The sequence below is a fragment of the Zootoca vivipara genome, chromosome 6, assembly GCF_963506605.1.
Source record: "Zootoca vivipara chromosome 6, rZooViv1.1, whole genome shotgun sequence".
Lineage (NCBI taxonomy): Eukaryota > Metazoa > Chordata > Lepidosauria > Squamata > Lacertidae > Zootoca > Zootoca vivipara.
This window is the reverse complement of record NC_083281.1, coordinates 19,457,717-19,472,657: the sequence shown is the minus strand read 5'-3', so window position 1 is coordinate 19,472,657 and position 14,941 is coordinate 19,457,717. Positions and strand designations below refer to the sequence as shown.

At 49.9% G+C, this 14,941-nt stretch overlaps 1 protein-coding gene across 1 annotated transcript in view; it reads left to right on the top strand.

Annotated features, from left to right (window-relative positions):
- Positions 1–5,043: 5,043 nt before the first annotated feature.
- The window catches only part of PRKD2 (protein kinase D2), a 44,921-nt gene continuing 35,023 nt past the window's right edge, over positions 5,044–14,941 (top strand). The window contains exon 1 of the mRNA XM_035119991.2: positions 5,044–5,529. Within this exon, the coding sequence (XP_034975882.2) occupies positions 5,290–5,529 (240 nt within the window). The 5' untranslated portion in view covers positions 5,044–5,289. The remainder of the gene's footprint in view (positions 5,530–14,941) is intronic.

Below are 14,941 nucleotides of genomic sequence, written 5' to 3'. Positions count from 1 at the left end.
CACAGTAGCTCATTCCTTACATCAATTCTGGGTCAGCTATGTTTTGCACGTCAATGAGACTCTGTGCTGCTTCCAAACCTCAAGGAAGCCCCCTCTGCTGAACCTTTTCAGTTAGGTAAATGTACTTTAATTTCATTCATTAATCAGACAAAAGCCAGGCAGTTAATTAAAAGCTTTTGATAGCCCTGATTAACACAGGCATGGGTATGTTATTAATCACTTCTACAGCGCTGGTACAAATTGCCTTTTGGGTTGCTAACCCATTCATCAACTCTCCAGAAGGCCCATCATCCATCAAGTGGAGAAGCAGGTTAGTTTGACTGAATGAGTGACCGTGGGCGTTTTGAGACTGCATTTGAGGTGGGGGTACACTAGCCTTCAGCCCCAACACCCCAGTTCTCAGGGCCAGGTTACATGAAAGAGTAATAAGAGTTTGGATTCGATATCCCGCTTTATCACTACCCGAAGGAGTCTCAAGGAGGCTAACCATCTCCTTTCCCCTCCTCCCCCACAAGACACCCTGTGAGACTTCAAAGAAGTGTGACTAGCCCAAGGTCACCCAGCAGCTGCATGTGGAGGAGCGGAGACGCGAACCCGGTTCCCCAGATTATGAGTCTACCGCTCTTAACCACTACACCACACTGGCGGGTAAGATGGCCTCACCACTGAGCCTCTGCTGGCATCAGTCTGTCTCAGGAGGCAAGGAGTGTGCCTTCAGGGGTGAGGTAGAGACTGATGCAGGAGAGACATGTTTTGTTGCAGCTGGGGCAGATGAAGGCGTCCGGTTGTGCTGCTGCAGATGCACCATGGCATTTCTTCTCTCTGCTCCTCCCAGAGGTCATTCCTCCTCTGGTCCCTGCTATGGATGCGCGACCTGACTGTCTGTCTCCGGGCACTGCGGTCGTCTGCAAGGGATTCTCACATGGCGGGGTTGACACTGCCAGCCTTTGCGTCATTTTTTGCAGACATCTTTGTAGCGCAGAGTTGGTCTGCTGATGGGCCTGGTGCTGAAAGCGCCACATCCTCTGGGACCCTAGCTGGTTTTGTATGTCACTTATGAGGACGCTTTTGCTGAAAGGCAGGGTGTAAACAGAAGTTAATAATAGACAATAGCTTTATGGAACCTTCAGGTTCAGAGGCGTTCTACCTGGGAAGAGTAAGGTTACCTGGTTGGTTACTCGCAAAAAGGTGCTAAGGCAATGCCCACCCTGGTCTTCTCAGCTTAGAGCATCCTTTCAGAATAAGCATTTAATGATCCCTGAGGACTGCGACTCCTGGGCTCCCTGTGTGCTTGTGTGTCTACACCAAGGGGGAAGTTGTGGCTGGCTTATCCTGGAGTGCCTTCCCCTCCAACAGGATGTTTCTGCAAGGCGCAAGCAACAGGAAGGTGGGAGGGAACCGGCCCCTCCTAGGGGAGCCATGAGAGGATATGCTTCTTGCGACTCCGCCTGCTTTCTGCATTTTTGCCAGCCGAGGTAGGGGAGAGGAATGCAGCTCAGGGAGGAAGGAGTGCTGGAATACCTGGTTTGCATGCCAGAGGTTCCAAGTTCAAACCCGGTCATCGCTCCAGCACAGCTGGAAGAAAGACTCTCGTGCCTGAAACCCTGGAGAGCTGTTACTAGGCTAGTGCAAATGCACAGCAGCGAGCTCAATAGCAGGTTGGTGCCAAATCCAAAAGTGCAGGCTCCCTTTAGGACAGTCACAGCCGTTTTCTAAGATAACCTCATAGTGATCTTTCTCTGAAGCCAAGCAGTCTGAAACCCTGGGGACGACATAGAAATCCACACAGACAGACCGGAAAAGCAGCAAAAAAATTAATTCACAAGGGTTGTCAACTTCTTAAGTAATTTTCAATTGCTTAAATGTCAGCCACCAGATTAACTCAGGCTTGTAAACAGCCGCTAGCCTTGGTCGCCGCTGGGTGGGTGGCAAGAGTCGCCCACCAGGCAGCTAGGCAAAGAAGTGGAAGAGAGTTGGGTGTGTATCGTTGTCTTTCCCCCACAAGTGGATAACTGAGATCCACAGGGGCATCTGGCCCACTCAGTGCTTTTGAGGATGAGTTCCTTGTAGACTTATTTGAAAAAAATGGAGCTTGCAATCCTTTACTGTGGTTCACATGGGAGGTAAGCCCCATCAGGAATATAAAACCCATGAAAGCGGCTTGCTGAGTTTCCCGGCAAGGGAGCCCCTCCAAGGGACTGAAACCTGCATGCAAGAGTCTCCTGCATGCAGGATCTGTGCTCTGCTTCCGCAGCCCCTCCTTAAAGCAGCGGGGGAAATAATTAGGATTGTGCCCTGTGTTACACAAAGTGGGTTCATCAAAATGAACAGGCACGACTAGCTTAGCTGCATGGGTTTCGCTAGGTCTACTCTAAGCATGACTAACGTTGGATAAATCCCTTCGTGCTTGATGTGGCAGCCGCAAGCCTGAGCTTATTGTGTGCGAGTGTCATTATCCCCATTCTGTAGATGCGGGAGAGGAAGAGGCCTGCCTGGCAGAGGCGACATTGGGAATTCCAGGCTTTCCAAATCACTGCAAGCCCCTGCACCACACCAGCCTCCTGAATAACTCTGCCAGTTGTTAAGGAAAAGGAGAGGCGAGGAGGAGGTGGAGGAGGAAAAAGCCAAGAAGAGAGAGAGTAAAAGAGGTCGTCATCGGGAGAAACCCTTTCTCCTGCAGCATCTCCACTGCAAGGAAGTGGACCGCCAAGACTTCCTCAAACCCTAGAACTCTCTACTGTGTCTCACCGAAAAAGGAAGGAGCGTGTTGGAAAACAGGAAGCATTTCTTGGCATAAATGGGCATTGCTACGTGTAAATGACCCGCTGCCAGATCAGAGGTGGACATTGCTGCTAGGTACTTGGGACACAGGGCCCCCCACCCCAATTTGCACATACCAATTATAAACTTGGGCTGACTTTCAGAGTGGGTGGGTGGGGGAACAAACTCTTAACTATCCAGGCTTGCTTCTGAGCTCTAAGGGGCCAGCAGGATTTTCTGGGCCCAGGACACTGGATAGCAATGTAATTAAACCCCTGCTGGATCATGCCAATGGCCCATCTAGTCCAGCATCCTGTTCTCACAGTGGCCAACCAGATGCCTGTGGGAAACCAGCAAGCAGGACCCATGCAGAAGAACCCTTTCTCAGCAACTGAGAAGTATTGCTGCATCCAGCCATGGAGGCAGTTAGCAACATTTGAGAGCTTTACTGCTCTCTGTGAATTTGACTAATCCTCTTTTGAAGCCACCCAGGTTGGTGGCCCTCCCTGCCTCCTGTGGGGCTGAGTTCCATAGTTTAACTACACCTTGCATGGATAAGAACTTCCTTTTATCTGTCCTGAATCTTCCAAGATTCAGTTTCACTGGATGCCTTTATGAAGTGGAGATTATACGCACTTTATATGCAGCTGCCCCATATGGGGTTCGAACCTGCAACCTTGGCGTTACCAGCACTGTACGCTCTAACCACCTGAGCTCCCTTTGCCATTACATCACCAAGCACTTAGGAACACAGGAATACAGAAAGTTGCCTTAATCGTGGCCCATCTTTCTCAGTATTGTCTACATTGATTGGCAGCAGCTCTCAAGGGTTTAGGGCAAGGAATCTCTCCCAGCCCTACCTGCAGATGGCAGGGATTGAACCTAAGCCCTTCTGCATGCAAGGCAGGTGCTCTGCCGCTGAGCTATGGCCCTTCCTGAGGGGAGGAGTTGCACTACAGCACCATATGATCACAGGCTCTCCCTCCCGGTGCAGCATGAGTGCATCAAAAAAAGAAACACTTGGCTGCAAAAGTACCTCCGGTTAACTTGGTGGCAGCATCGTACATTAAAATAATAATAATAATAATAATAATAATAATAATAATAATACACCGCAAGCACAACAAGCTTCTAGTCCTCTGCGACTTATTTCTCTAAGGCAGCCTCTACCTTGTTCTGAGGCCCTGTCATTATGCAGATTGGCATAGTGAAAATCTACCTGGAAATTCCTCGCTGGGTGGGGATCAGGTGAGGTTAACTCAGGTGAAAAGTGAACACCATAGCTGCCAAGTTATCCCTTTTTTTAAGGGATTTTCCATTATGCTGAATAGGCTTCCTCGCGAGAAAAGAGAAAACTTGGCAGCTATGGTGAACACTTTGTCCAGGCTCAGAGGTTCCCTTGTTGTTTTCTAATCCCCGCCTTCCCACGCGGGCTCGGTTTTGGCATAAAGAACCGAAACAGGAGAGGCGGGAGGCCGGGGATTGCCAGCAGGGGGCGCTCTTGCACGACGTGCTGATCGAATGAGTGTAGCCGGCGGAGAAAACAGGGCAGGCTCCGGGGAGTCGTCTCCAGCAGCGAGGGAATTTTTGGATTTTCCTCATCCCTGCTGTCGTCGTCTCCCAATTAGGTTTGACACCTGGCACGATGTCGAAAGACAGGAAGCGGCTTCCACGCCCTTACCCACAGCTGGAGAGGTTTGTGATGGCTACGGGGCAGAGACTCCTCTCAACCTTTCCCGAATCCTGGAGAGAGGAGTCTGGATCTTCCTGGAAACCCACTCCAACTATGAGCAAAGAGGGTCTGTGTCCAGCCCCGATACCCACCCAGCGCACTGCAATGCAAACTGGAAGGATCTGCAACCCTGCGGGGCAGACATCCTCTCCTCTCTCTCCAACTTCTTAAACGGCGGACAAAATAAAGGCAGCAGCTATTCGCCTTTTAAAGAGAGGCGAGCCAGCAGTCCAAACTAACCTGCAAACCAAATCTTTTTCCCCCGTATGAATTGTCTAGAGACGACCGGCGCTCACTCTGTACGCGCTCAGGGGCACTTTTTCTTACATGCGCCCAAGGCTGGTTTCCCCAGACGCCCGCCCCCAGCGCGCGCTGAGCCCCCGTTTCGCTTGCAAGCGCCACATCTCGGCTCCTTCCTCTCGGCGCGCTCCCCGGTGCCTCGCCAGCCGTTCCGGATCCACTCCGGAGCGGCGGGGCGGGGTGTCGTGACTTCATCGCCGCCGCCCGCCATTGGCGCCGCGCCTTGTCACTCAAGGCACTTCCTTCTCGGGGTGGAGGGGGGAAGGCGAGGGGAAAGAAAAGCGAGAGAGGGAGAGAAAAGTTTGTTGGCGCATCAGGAGCGCAGCGGCGCCGCTGTTTCGCCAGTGGCCTTTGGAGACGCGCGCGGAGCGCACCGAGGCGCGCCGTCGGGTAGGCAAGCAGGCGCTCCAGCCTCCATCCATGTGAGACCCTCCCCGTTTGCGGGGTGGGAGGTGGCGGGAGACTCCGGCGACCGCCGCCCCGACGCCGCCACCACGATGGCCTCTCCGCCCGGCCGCTCCTCGTCCTGCTCGCCAGCCCCAATGTCCCCGGGAGCAGCAGCAGCAGCAGCCCCCGAGCCGGCACCGGCTCCGTCGTGCGCCCTGGCCGGCGCCTCGCCTTGCCACGGCGTCTCCTTCCAGATCCAGATCGGGCTGACCCGCGAGTTCGTCCTGCTGCCCGCATCTTCCGATCTCGCCCACGTCAAGCAACTGGCGTGCTCCATCGTGGATCAGAAGGTGCGCAAGGGGGGGGGGGTGGCAAGGGGTTCGCCATGGGGCTGTGGTAGGGGGAGAGCAGAGACCTCCCGTCGGGGGAAGTCTCTAAAGCCTGGGGGCTGGGCTCGTGGATTTGTAACTCCCGCCTTTGTTGTTGTGTTATCTTTACTTCGGGTTAATAACTCCGGATTAACTGGAAAGGCGAGCCTATCGCAGCTGCGTGGATGCTTTGGGTTGCTTTAGGTTTTGTATTTGGTCAAAGGCTGTGCGTAGCTCAGTCGGTAGAGCACGCTTGAGTTCAGGGTTGTGGGTTCTAGCCCCATGTTGGGCAAGAGATTCCTGCATTGCAGGGGGTTAAGACCATAAGATGATTCTCGTGGTCCCTTCCAACTCCACAGTTCCATGATTCTATCTCAATGGTCTAAGCCTAAGGCAATATTTTGGATAACGTGTTATCCACGTGCTCCCTTGTTGGGTCATATATGCAAGATAATGGACTGTTTTGCTTATAGTGTAACAGATACTTTTAAGAACTCAAAGAATGCCAGGTTAACTACTGCAGTTTTCGACCATGAATGTGAAATTGCCTTCCATTCCTGAAGTTTGTGCTGGTTTGAAAGGGCAGTGAGCAGGATATGAGGACCTTTTATTCCTCCCTGGTCTGTGAGCACTGAAGCGTGGTAAGAATTACGTGGTACTTTGGCACCAAAAGGGAACCGTAGTACATGTCATGGAATCTGTTTGAGGTTCCTCCGTCGCTGCAGATTCTCCCGCTTGCAAACCTGCCGCTAGTCGAAGCCAGTTTGCTGGGTGGGAGCTGCCTCCACTTTGAATAAAATGAAATAAAATAAAATCCATCCCTGCTTTGCTGCAGGTGCCACACAACAACATCACCACCACCAAGCCTGTGGCAAAGTCTCGTCTCACGAGATTTCTTTCTGTGCCTTCTGAAGACTAGGGGGAAGCCTTGCCACCTATGGGGCGGCCCTCCCTCTCCATCTGTGAGCAGTTCCTGTCTGGCTTCGGGCTCTGGCCAGCTCAGCCGAATGCCAGTGGCCAGGGAGTGGCCGGTTGACCGGTAGCCACTGCTCCCTTTCATTTCCATTCAGAGCACAGCCTTAGAAGCCATTGGTGCTCCTTGGTCCAAGCTGGCAGAGTGCCAGCCTGGCTGCAGGGCACCTGGGCAGGCAGAAGCTATAAAGTGCCAAGGTGGAGCTGGGGGGGGGGGCATCAGTTTTGCTGCCCTTCCCAACCCACACCACCCATTGAAGACACACTGAAAGTGCATGGCCTCCGCAAGAATCCTAGGAACTGCAGCTCTGCAATTCCGGCAAACTACAGTTTCCAGGATTACCTGGGGTAAGCCATGCACTTTATGCGTGTGACCGTGACCCTTCCGGTCATGCTTTGAGTCTTCCCTCTCTTTCGTATTCTTTAGCAGCAAAATAAATTGCAGGCTCCTTGGGGCAGCGACCTTCGGGAGGTGTTTCTTTTTAAAAAGGGCATTTACTCTGCAAAGGTAGATGTGCTGTGTTAAGATTAATAAAAAGTGAGCCTCGCGTCTGAAGGGCCTCAGTATGGGTGCTGTGATTTCATTACTCACACGGCATCGCCGGTGTGGTGATTTGTGTGTGCATTTTATTATGTGTGTCGTGGGGCTGCCCAGCCCTTTGTATATATTGGAGGCTGTTTGTGTATGGTTCATATCCAGCTGTGTGTTTATCTGTAGGTAAACATTGCTGTTTGTATGTGTGCGGCATTGGAGGCCTTGTGGACAGACTCACATTACTCGCCCCCGCAAAGGTCTTTTGGGAACAAAAGTTGGCATTAGAATCACAGAACTGTAGAGTTGGGAGGGACCCCAAGAGTCATCTAGTCCAACCCCCTGCAATGCAGGAATCTCAGCTAATGCATCCGTGACAGGTGGCCATCCAACCTATGCTTAGAAACTTCCAAGGAAGGAGACTCCACAACCTCCTGAGGGAGACGCTTACTGTCAGAAAGTTCTTCCTGATGTTGAGTCGGAATCTCCTTTCTTGTAACTTGAAGCCATGGGTTCAAGTCCTACCCTCCAGAGCAGGAGAAAACAAGCCTGTGGCCCTGCAGATGGCATTGGACTCCCATCATGACTGGCCATGCTGACTTTTTTTTGGGGGGGAAGGCGTGTCACCAGCTTCCCCCTGCCTCACGCACTAATGTCTGTCAATCAAGCAGAGTAAAAGAAGCTCCCTGAAGCCCGACGGATGACTTTCCCCCAGCCTAATCTACTTCCCAGGGTTGTTGGGAGGGTAAAATGGAAAGGAGGAGAAGCAACTTTGCCGCCTTGAGCTCTTTGGAGAAAAGGCGGGATATCGATGCAATAATAAAGAAATAAAATGAAGTTGGCAGCCTTTGGGGAAACCCAGTTTGGAGTCCTTGACTGGACCCGAATGCCCCCAGCTGAACTTCAGGGCAGTGACCCTTTGCTGGCCTGACCTACTTCGCAGGGTTGTTGTAGGTAGAAAACGGAGGAAGGCCTATATTTCTGCCACCCCGAGCTATGGGGAGGGGAGGATAAGAACGAATTGATGGTCAATGTGTGTCTCGCTCCAGATTGTGTTGGAAGTTTTGTTTGAGTGACATATATTGAGACAGCCTTCTCTGGTCCACACACACACACACACACACACACACACACACACACACAATACCTTCCAGATGTTTTGCACTACAGTTCCCATCTGGCAAAGCTGTTTGAAGTTCCATTCGCTTCTTAACCCTTCTTTCGACAGCCTGGCTAGACTCGCACTGAAGCCATGTTCACACCATACATTTAAAGCACCCTGATATACCACCTTAAACAGCCCTGGCTTCCCCCAAAGAATCCTGGGAGTTGTAGTTTGTTAAGGGTGCTGAGAGTTGTTAGATCACCCATATTCACAGAGCTGCAATCTTCTGAGTTACCCAAGCAGAGGGAATTATTGATAGACCGCTCTGTGAATTGTGGCTCTGAGAACTCCAGACCCCTTTCAGCTCCTTTAACAAACTACACTTCCCAGGATCCTTTGGGGCAAACCACAACTGTTTAAACTGGCATCTCAGTGCTTTAAATGCATGTGGCCAGAATCTAGCCCAGTTTTTAAAATGAGAGGTGCCGGGGCTTAAGGCTGCAAAAACTCAGACTGGCAGAGATTGGTGATGAGTCTCTCAGAAGTAGGAGAGAGGGACCTTAATGCATGCTCAGAGGCACTCTTATTTTGCATGCTCTCAAGGCTGGATGAGGCAGAAGTTAGTTCTGAGCTGTGTGAGGAATCCTGGTTAACCCATTACATAAATAAATGTAAAATACAAATTTCTAATCTTCAGGGGGGAAGCACCGCTAGTTTCCTAGGCCAAAAGCCCGTCCCATTCGTAGGAGGTTGACAATCTGCAAATTTGGGGGGACCCCTGGGGTTTGAGCAATCTTTTTCTTGCAGGGGGAAGCACCCAAAAGAGGGATAAAACCTCAAACTGAGAGGAAGGGAGCAAGGAATGGAGTCGCTGGAATCCTGGAGTAACTCAGTACTGCAACATTCTGTTGCAGTTCCCTTTTTGTCGCAGCCGTAATATTTACATAGCGCTTTTTGAGTCGCGCTTTGCATAAACGATCTCGATAATTTTTGCAACGGTCTTGCAAGGTAGGGTCAGGCGTGCAGTTATTCCCAAAGCGAAGGGGGCGTGACACTCATACTGAGAAAAGCGGTTTCTCCTAAGGCCACGTACTGCATCTGTGGCTGAGAGATGGGTGGTGTGGCGATATTGTGGCTCACGCCACCACCGGCCACTGCCCTGCCCTGACTCCTTCCCCTCCCCTCCCAGCCGGTCCAGGGCCCCTCGTGCTATATATACAAGCATTTTATGTTTCAGCAAAGGAGCGGAAACAGCAGCCAAGACGCTGGCTGCCTCTCTCTCCTCTGAGCAGGAAAGGGAAGTGTCCCTGGTTCCGAGAGGCCAAGCGATAATCTTTGGGATGTCTCCAGGATGGGAGCGTCCCTCGTCCACATCCTTTAGCCCCGGGCTGGAGGAAACTTGGAAGCATCCTTGCCAGGGAAAGTTAAGTCAAGCCAGGTATTAAGAGACAGGCAAGCCTCCTCCTCCGAGTCACACAGACCCCTCTGCCATGATCCCAAACTGCAGATTTGCAGCTGATAAACTGTGGAACTCCTTGCACCAGTTTCTAGAAACCAGAGGGAGGGGAGATTTGCACTTGTGCTTGGGTCCTGCTTGCAGGTTTCCCATTGGGGCATCTGGTCAGTCCCTCTGAGAACAGGATGCTGGCCTGGGTGGGCCATTGGCCTGATCCAGATTCTACGTTCTTAATGTCCATTCCGATCTTTTTGCTCCATAAACGTCATTCCCTAACACTGGGCTGTATTCCATGCTTAAAAAAAACAACCCAACTCAAATCAATAATACCAAAGTTCCGCCCTTAGGCAATCTGAACTATGGGTTATGCAGATTGAGAGCCAATTTGCATAATCTTTTCTATTTTGCATGTTAACTTCCCTTTTTCTTGTTCATTCATTTTGATTGTAGGTGTCATGGGGAGAGCCGGAGGCACCTCCTGCTACTAAAAAAACTTGCTCAACCACCTTCCTGGCTTTTGCAGTGTCTCTCAGCTTTCCATGAGGACTAGAAACCTGCTTCTTGTTTGCTTGAATTGAGGCTGAGGTTCTTGGGAAGCTGGATCCTGTCTCCGCTGCCACATTCTGGGCTCATCTAAGCCCTACACAGACAACTCAACTTCTTTAGTTCATTCTCTGTGTGTGGTCCATCTCTGCAATTTCTATTTTGCAAGCAGGGCTTAGGGAGGCAAGGCATTCTGTAAATGTTAGCCACCACCAAGGAGGCCCTGTCGCCAGTACCTGTCAATCATATCTCCAGTAGAGACGGGGCAGGAAGGAGGGCCTTAGAAGCTCATCTTAACACCAGGGCAGGTTCACCCGGGCAAAAGCCAGTCCCTCTGTTCTTCAGTGTTTGAAGCAAGCAAAGCGGCAACACAGAAGATGGCGCTTTTGAGCATGTGCAGAATTTTGGAGGGCTAGGCTTTGGGGAAATAATGAGGGGCAGGAAGAGGTTTACAAACTGCCCTGGTCTGTTGTTTGCCCTCAGCAGCGCCCTCTCCCACACACTTGAATGAGGCAGGCTTATTCAGAGGGTGCCCGACAGGCTGTGGAGCATGCGCAGAGTTCTGATCTCCCAACAGAGATGGTCGGTTGTAGGACTCCGGAGGAACAGCAAGGGAGCTGCAGTTGCAGTGTGCCCACTTCACATCTGTTTGAGCCCTGAACGTGCGGGAAGGGAATTCAAATCCTGCTTCCCTGTATATCATTTGGGAGGGCCGCGTTCCTACCATCCATTTAAAGCATTATTACTCTGCATTAACCAGTCGTGGAGAATCCTAGGATCCGTATGTGATGACCTTGCCGAGCTACAGTTCTCAGCACCCTGAAACTACAGTTTCTTCACGGTGGCTAGAATGGCATGTTGTTGTTGTTGTTTAGTCGTTTAGTCGTGTCCGACTCTTCGTGACCCCATGGACCATAGCACGCCAGGCACTCCTGTCTTGCACTGCCTCCCGCAGTTTGGTCAAACTCATGTTCGTAGCTTCGAGAACACTGTCCAACCATCTTGTCCTCTGTCGTCCCCTTCTCCTTGTGCCCTCCATCTTTCCCAGCATCAAGGTCTTTTCCAAGGATTCTTCTCTTCTCATGAGGTGGCCAAAGTATTGGAGCCTCAGCTTCACGATCTGTCCTTCCAGGGAGCACTCAGGGCTGATTTCCTTAAGAATGGATAGGTTTGATCTTCTAGCAGTCCATGGGACTCTCAAGAGTCTCCTCCAGCACCATAATTCAAAAGCATCAATTCTTCGGCGATCAGCCTTCTTTATGGTCCAGCTCTCACTTCCATATATCACTACTGGGAAAACCATAGCTTTAACTATACGGACCTTTGTCGGCAAGGTGATGTCTCTGCTTTTTAAGATGCTGTCTAGGTTTGTCATTGCTTTTCTCCCAAGAAGCAGGCGTCTTTTAATTTCGTGACTGCTGTCACCATCTGCAGTGATCAAGGAGCCCAAGAAAGTAAAATCTCTCACTGCCTCCATTTCTTCCCCTTCTATTTGCCAGGAGGTGATGGGACCAGTGGCCATGATCTTGGTTTTTTTGATGTTGAGCTTCAGACCATATTTTGCGCTCTCCTCTTTCACCCTCATTAAAAGGTTCTTTAATTCCTCCTCACTTTCTGCCATCAAGGTTGTGTCATCTGCATATCTGAGGTTGTTGATATTTCTTCCGGCAATCTTAATTCCGGCTTGGGATTCATCTAGTCCAGCCTTTCGCATGATGAATTCTGCATATAAGTTAAATAAGCAGGGAGACAATATACAACCTTGTCGTACTCCTTTCCCAATTTTGAACCAATCAGTTGTTCCATATCCAGTTCTAACTGTAGCTTCTTGTCCCACATAGAGATTTCTCAGGAGACAGATGAGGTGATCAGGCACTCCCATTTCTTTAAGAACTTGCCATAGTTTGCTGTGGTCGACACAGTCAAAGGCTTTTGCATAGTCAATGAAGCAGAAGTAGACGTTTTTCTGGAACTCTCTAGCTTTCTCCATAATCCAGCGCATGTTTGCTATTTGGTCTCTGGTTCCTCTGCCCTTTCGAAATCCAGCTTGCACTTCTGGGAGTTCTCGATCCACATACTGCCTAAGCCTGCCTTGTAGAATTTTAAGCATAACCTTGCTAGCGTGTGAAATGAGCGCAATTGTGCGGTAGTTGGAGCATTCTTTGGCACTGCCCTTCTTTGGAATTGGGATGTAGACTGATCTTCTCCAATCCTCTGGCCATTGCTGAGTTTTCCAAACTTGCTGGCATATTGGGTGTAGCACCTTAACAGCATCATCTTTTAAGATTTTAAATAGTTCAGCTGGAATATCATCACTTCCACTGGCCTTGTTATTAGCAGTGCTTTCTAAGGCCCATTTGACTTCACTCTCCAAGATGTCTGGCTCAAGGTCAGCAACCACACTACCTGGGGTGTACGAGACCTCCATATCTTTCTGGTATAATTCCTCTGTGTATTCTTGCCACCTCTTCTTGATGTCTTCTGCTTCTGTTAGGTCCTTACCACTTTTGTCCTTGATTATGGTAATCTTTGTACGAAATGCTCCTTTCATATCTCCAATTTTCTTGAACAGATCTCTGGTTTTCCCCATTCTATTGTTTTCCTCTATTTCTTTGCATTGCTCATTTAAGAAGACCCTCTTGTCTCTCCTTGCTGTTTTTTGGAAATCTGCATTCAGTTTCCTGTATCTTTCCCTATCTCCCTTGCATTTTGCTTGCCTCCTCTCCTCCGCTATTTGTAAGGCCTCGTTGGATAGCCATTTTGCTTTCTTGCATTTCCTTTTCCTTGGGATGGTTTTCGTTGCTGCCTCCTGTATAATGTTACGAGCCTCCATCCATAGTTCTTCAGGCACTCTGTCCACCAAATCTAAATCCTTAAACCTGTTCCTCACTTCCACTGTGTATTCATAAGGGATTTGATCCAGATTGTATCTTACTGGCCCAGTGGTTTTTCCTACTTTCTTCAGTTTAAGCTGGAATTTTGCTATAAGAAGCTGATGATCTGAGTTACAGTCAGCTCCAGGTCTTGTTTTTGCTGACTGTATAGAGCTTCTCCATCTTTGGCTGCAGAGAATATAATCAATCTGATTTCGATGCTGCCCATTTGGTGATATCCATGTGTAGAGTCTTCTCTTGTGTTGTTGGAAGAGAGTGTTTGTGATGACCAGCTTGTTCTCTTGACAGAACTCTATTAGCCTTTGCCCTGCTTCATTTTGAACTCCAGGCCAAACTTGCCAGTTGTTCCTTTTATCTCTTGATTCCCTACTTTAGCATTCCTATCCCCTGTAATGAGAAGAACATCCTTCTTTGGTGTCATTTCTAGAAGGTGTTGTAGGTCTTCATAGAATTGGTCAATTTCACTTTCTTCAGCACCGGTAGTTGGTGCATAAACTTGGATTACTGTGATGTTAAAAGGTCTGCCTTGGATTCGTATCGAGATCATTCTGTCATTTTTGAGATTGCATCCCATTACAGCTTTTGCCACTCTTTTGTTGACTATGAGGGCCACTCCATTTCTACTACGGGATTCTTGCCCACAGTAGTAGATATGATAGTCACCCGAACTGAATTCGCCCATTCCCTTCCATTTTAGTTCACTGATGCCCAGGATGTCGATATTTATTCTTGTCATCTCATTTTTGACCACATCCAGCTTACCTCCACTCATGGTTCTTACATTCCAGGTTCCTATGCAATATTTTTCTTTACAGCATCGGACTTTCCTTTCGCTTGGAAATGGCATAAGAGGGCTTTAAATTTGAGGTGTGGATGTCCTTATTAGGGAGGGCTTTGGGAAGCGTTTAAAATCAAAGGGAGATGGCGTCAGCCAACAGCGGTCTTGCTGCTTTTAACGCTGACAGCTTGGTTACGCATTGAATGCATTGAACCTCCATGTTGGGGGGCAGTCTACCTCTGAATTCCATGTGCTGCGTTGGGAGTAAGAATTCCTGGTACTGTGGACCCACAGAGCACACCCACGCCCTACGTTTCAAAGTGTGTAGTCTCCCCTCAATCCTGGGAACTGTAGCTTACCCATCCGAGAACTACAACCCCCAGCGCCCTTAAGAAACTACAGTTCCCAGGATTGGTGGGGGTTTTTTGGGGGGGAGGGAGCTTTAAATGGGTGCTGTAGGTGTGACCCTTTTTGCACCTTTCTTCTCCTCCACTGTCTTTTCTGCTGGCCAACCACAGTTCTTTCGCAGAACTACAATTCCCAGGATTCCTGAGATTCCTGCCTTGCAGGGGGTTGGACCAAATGACCCTTCCAACTCGACAATTGTATGATTTTTTTGGGGGGGAGGGGGGAAAGTTGGGTGCTTTGACTGTATGCTGTGGACGCCACCTTAGTTTCATTTATTTTGGGATACATCACCCCTTTGACAACATGACGTCTCCACCCCTTTAGGATGGCTGAAATAACAGTGCGTGTGAACTCCTTGGGGCAGAGACCTACCTCTGTCTCCCTCTGTTTCCGTTCCTTTGCATTGCTCTGTCCGGTTCCATGTGCGCCGAGGACCCTGCGTCAACAATAATCCAGGGTATTTTTAATTTTGGGGGTGGGCGGTGCAGGAATAATATTGCCGCCCTGACCCACTGGCTCTCGGTACCTGTTGCTTAGATACGGGGAAGGCCTTGGGGGTGCCAGCAGCTCTTCCTCCTCCTCCTCCTCTTCTTCCTCCTCTCACCTTCTGGGGCCGCCTTCTCCTCCAGCTTGGCTCTCGCTCTGAATAGAGGGCTGTTCCCTCCTGCGTGACTCACAAACAGGCAGCTCTTTCTGTTGGGCTCAC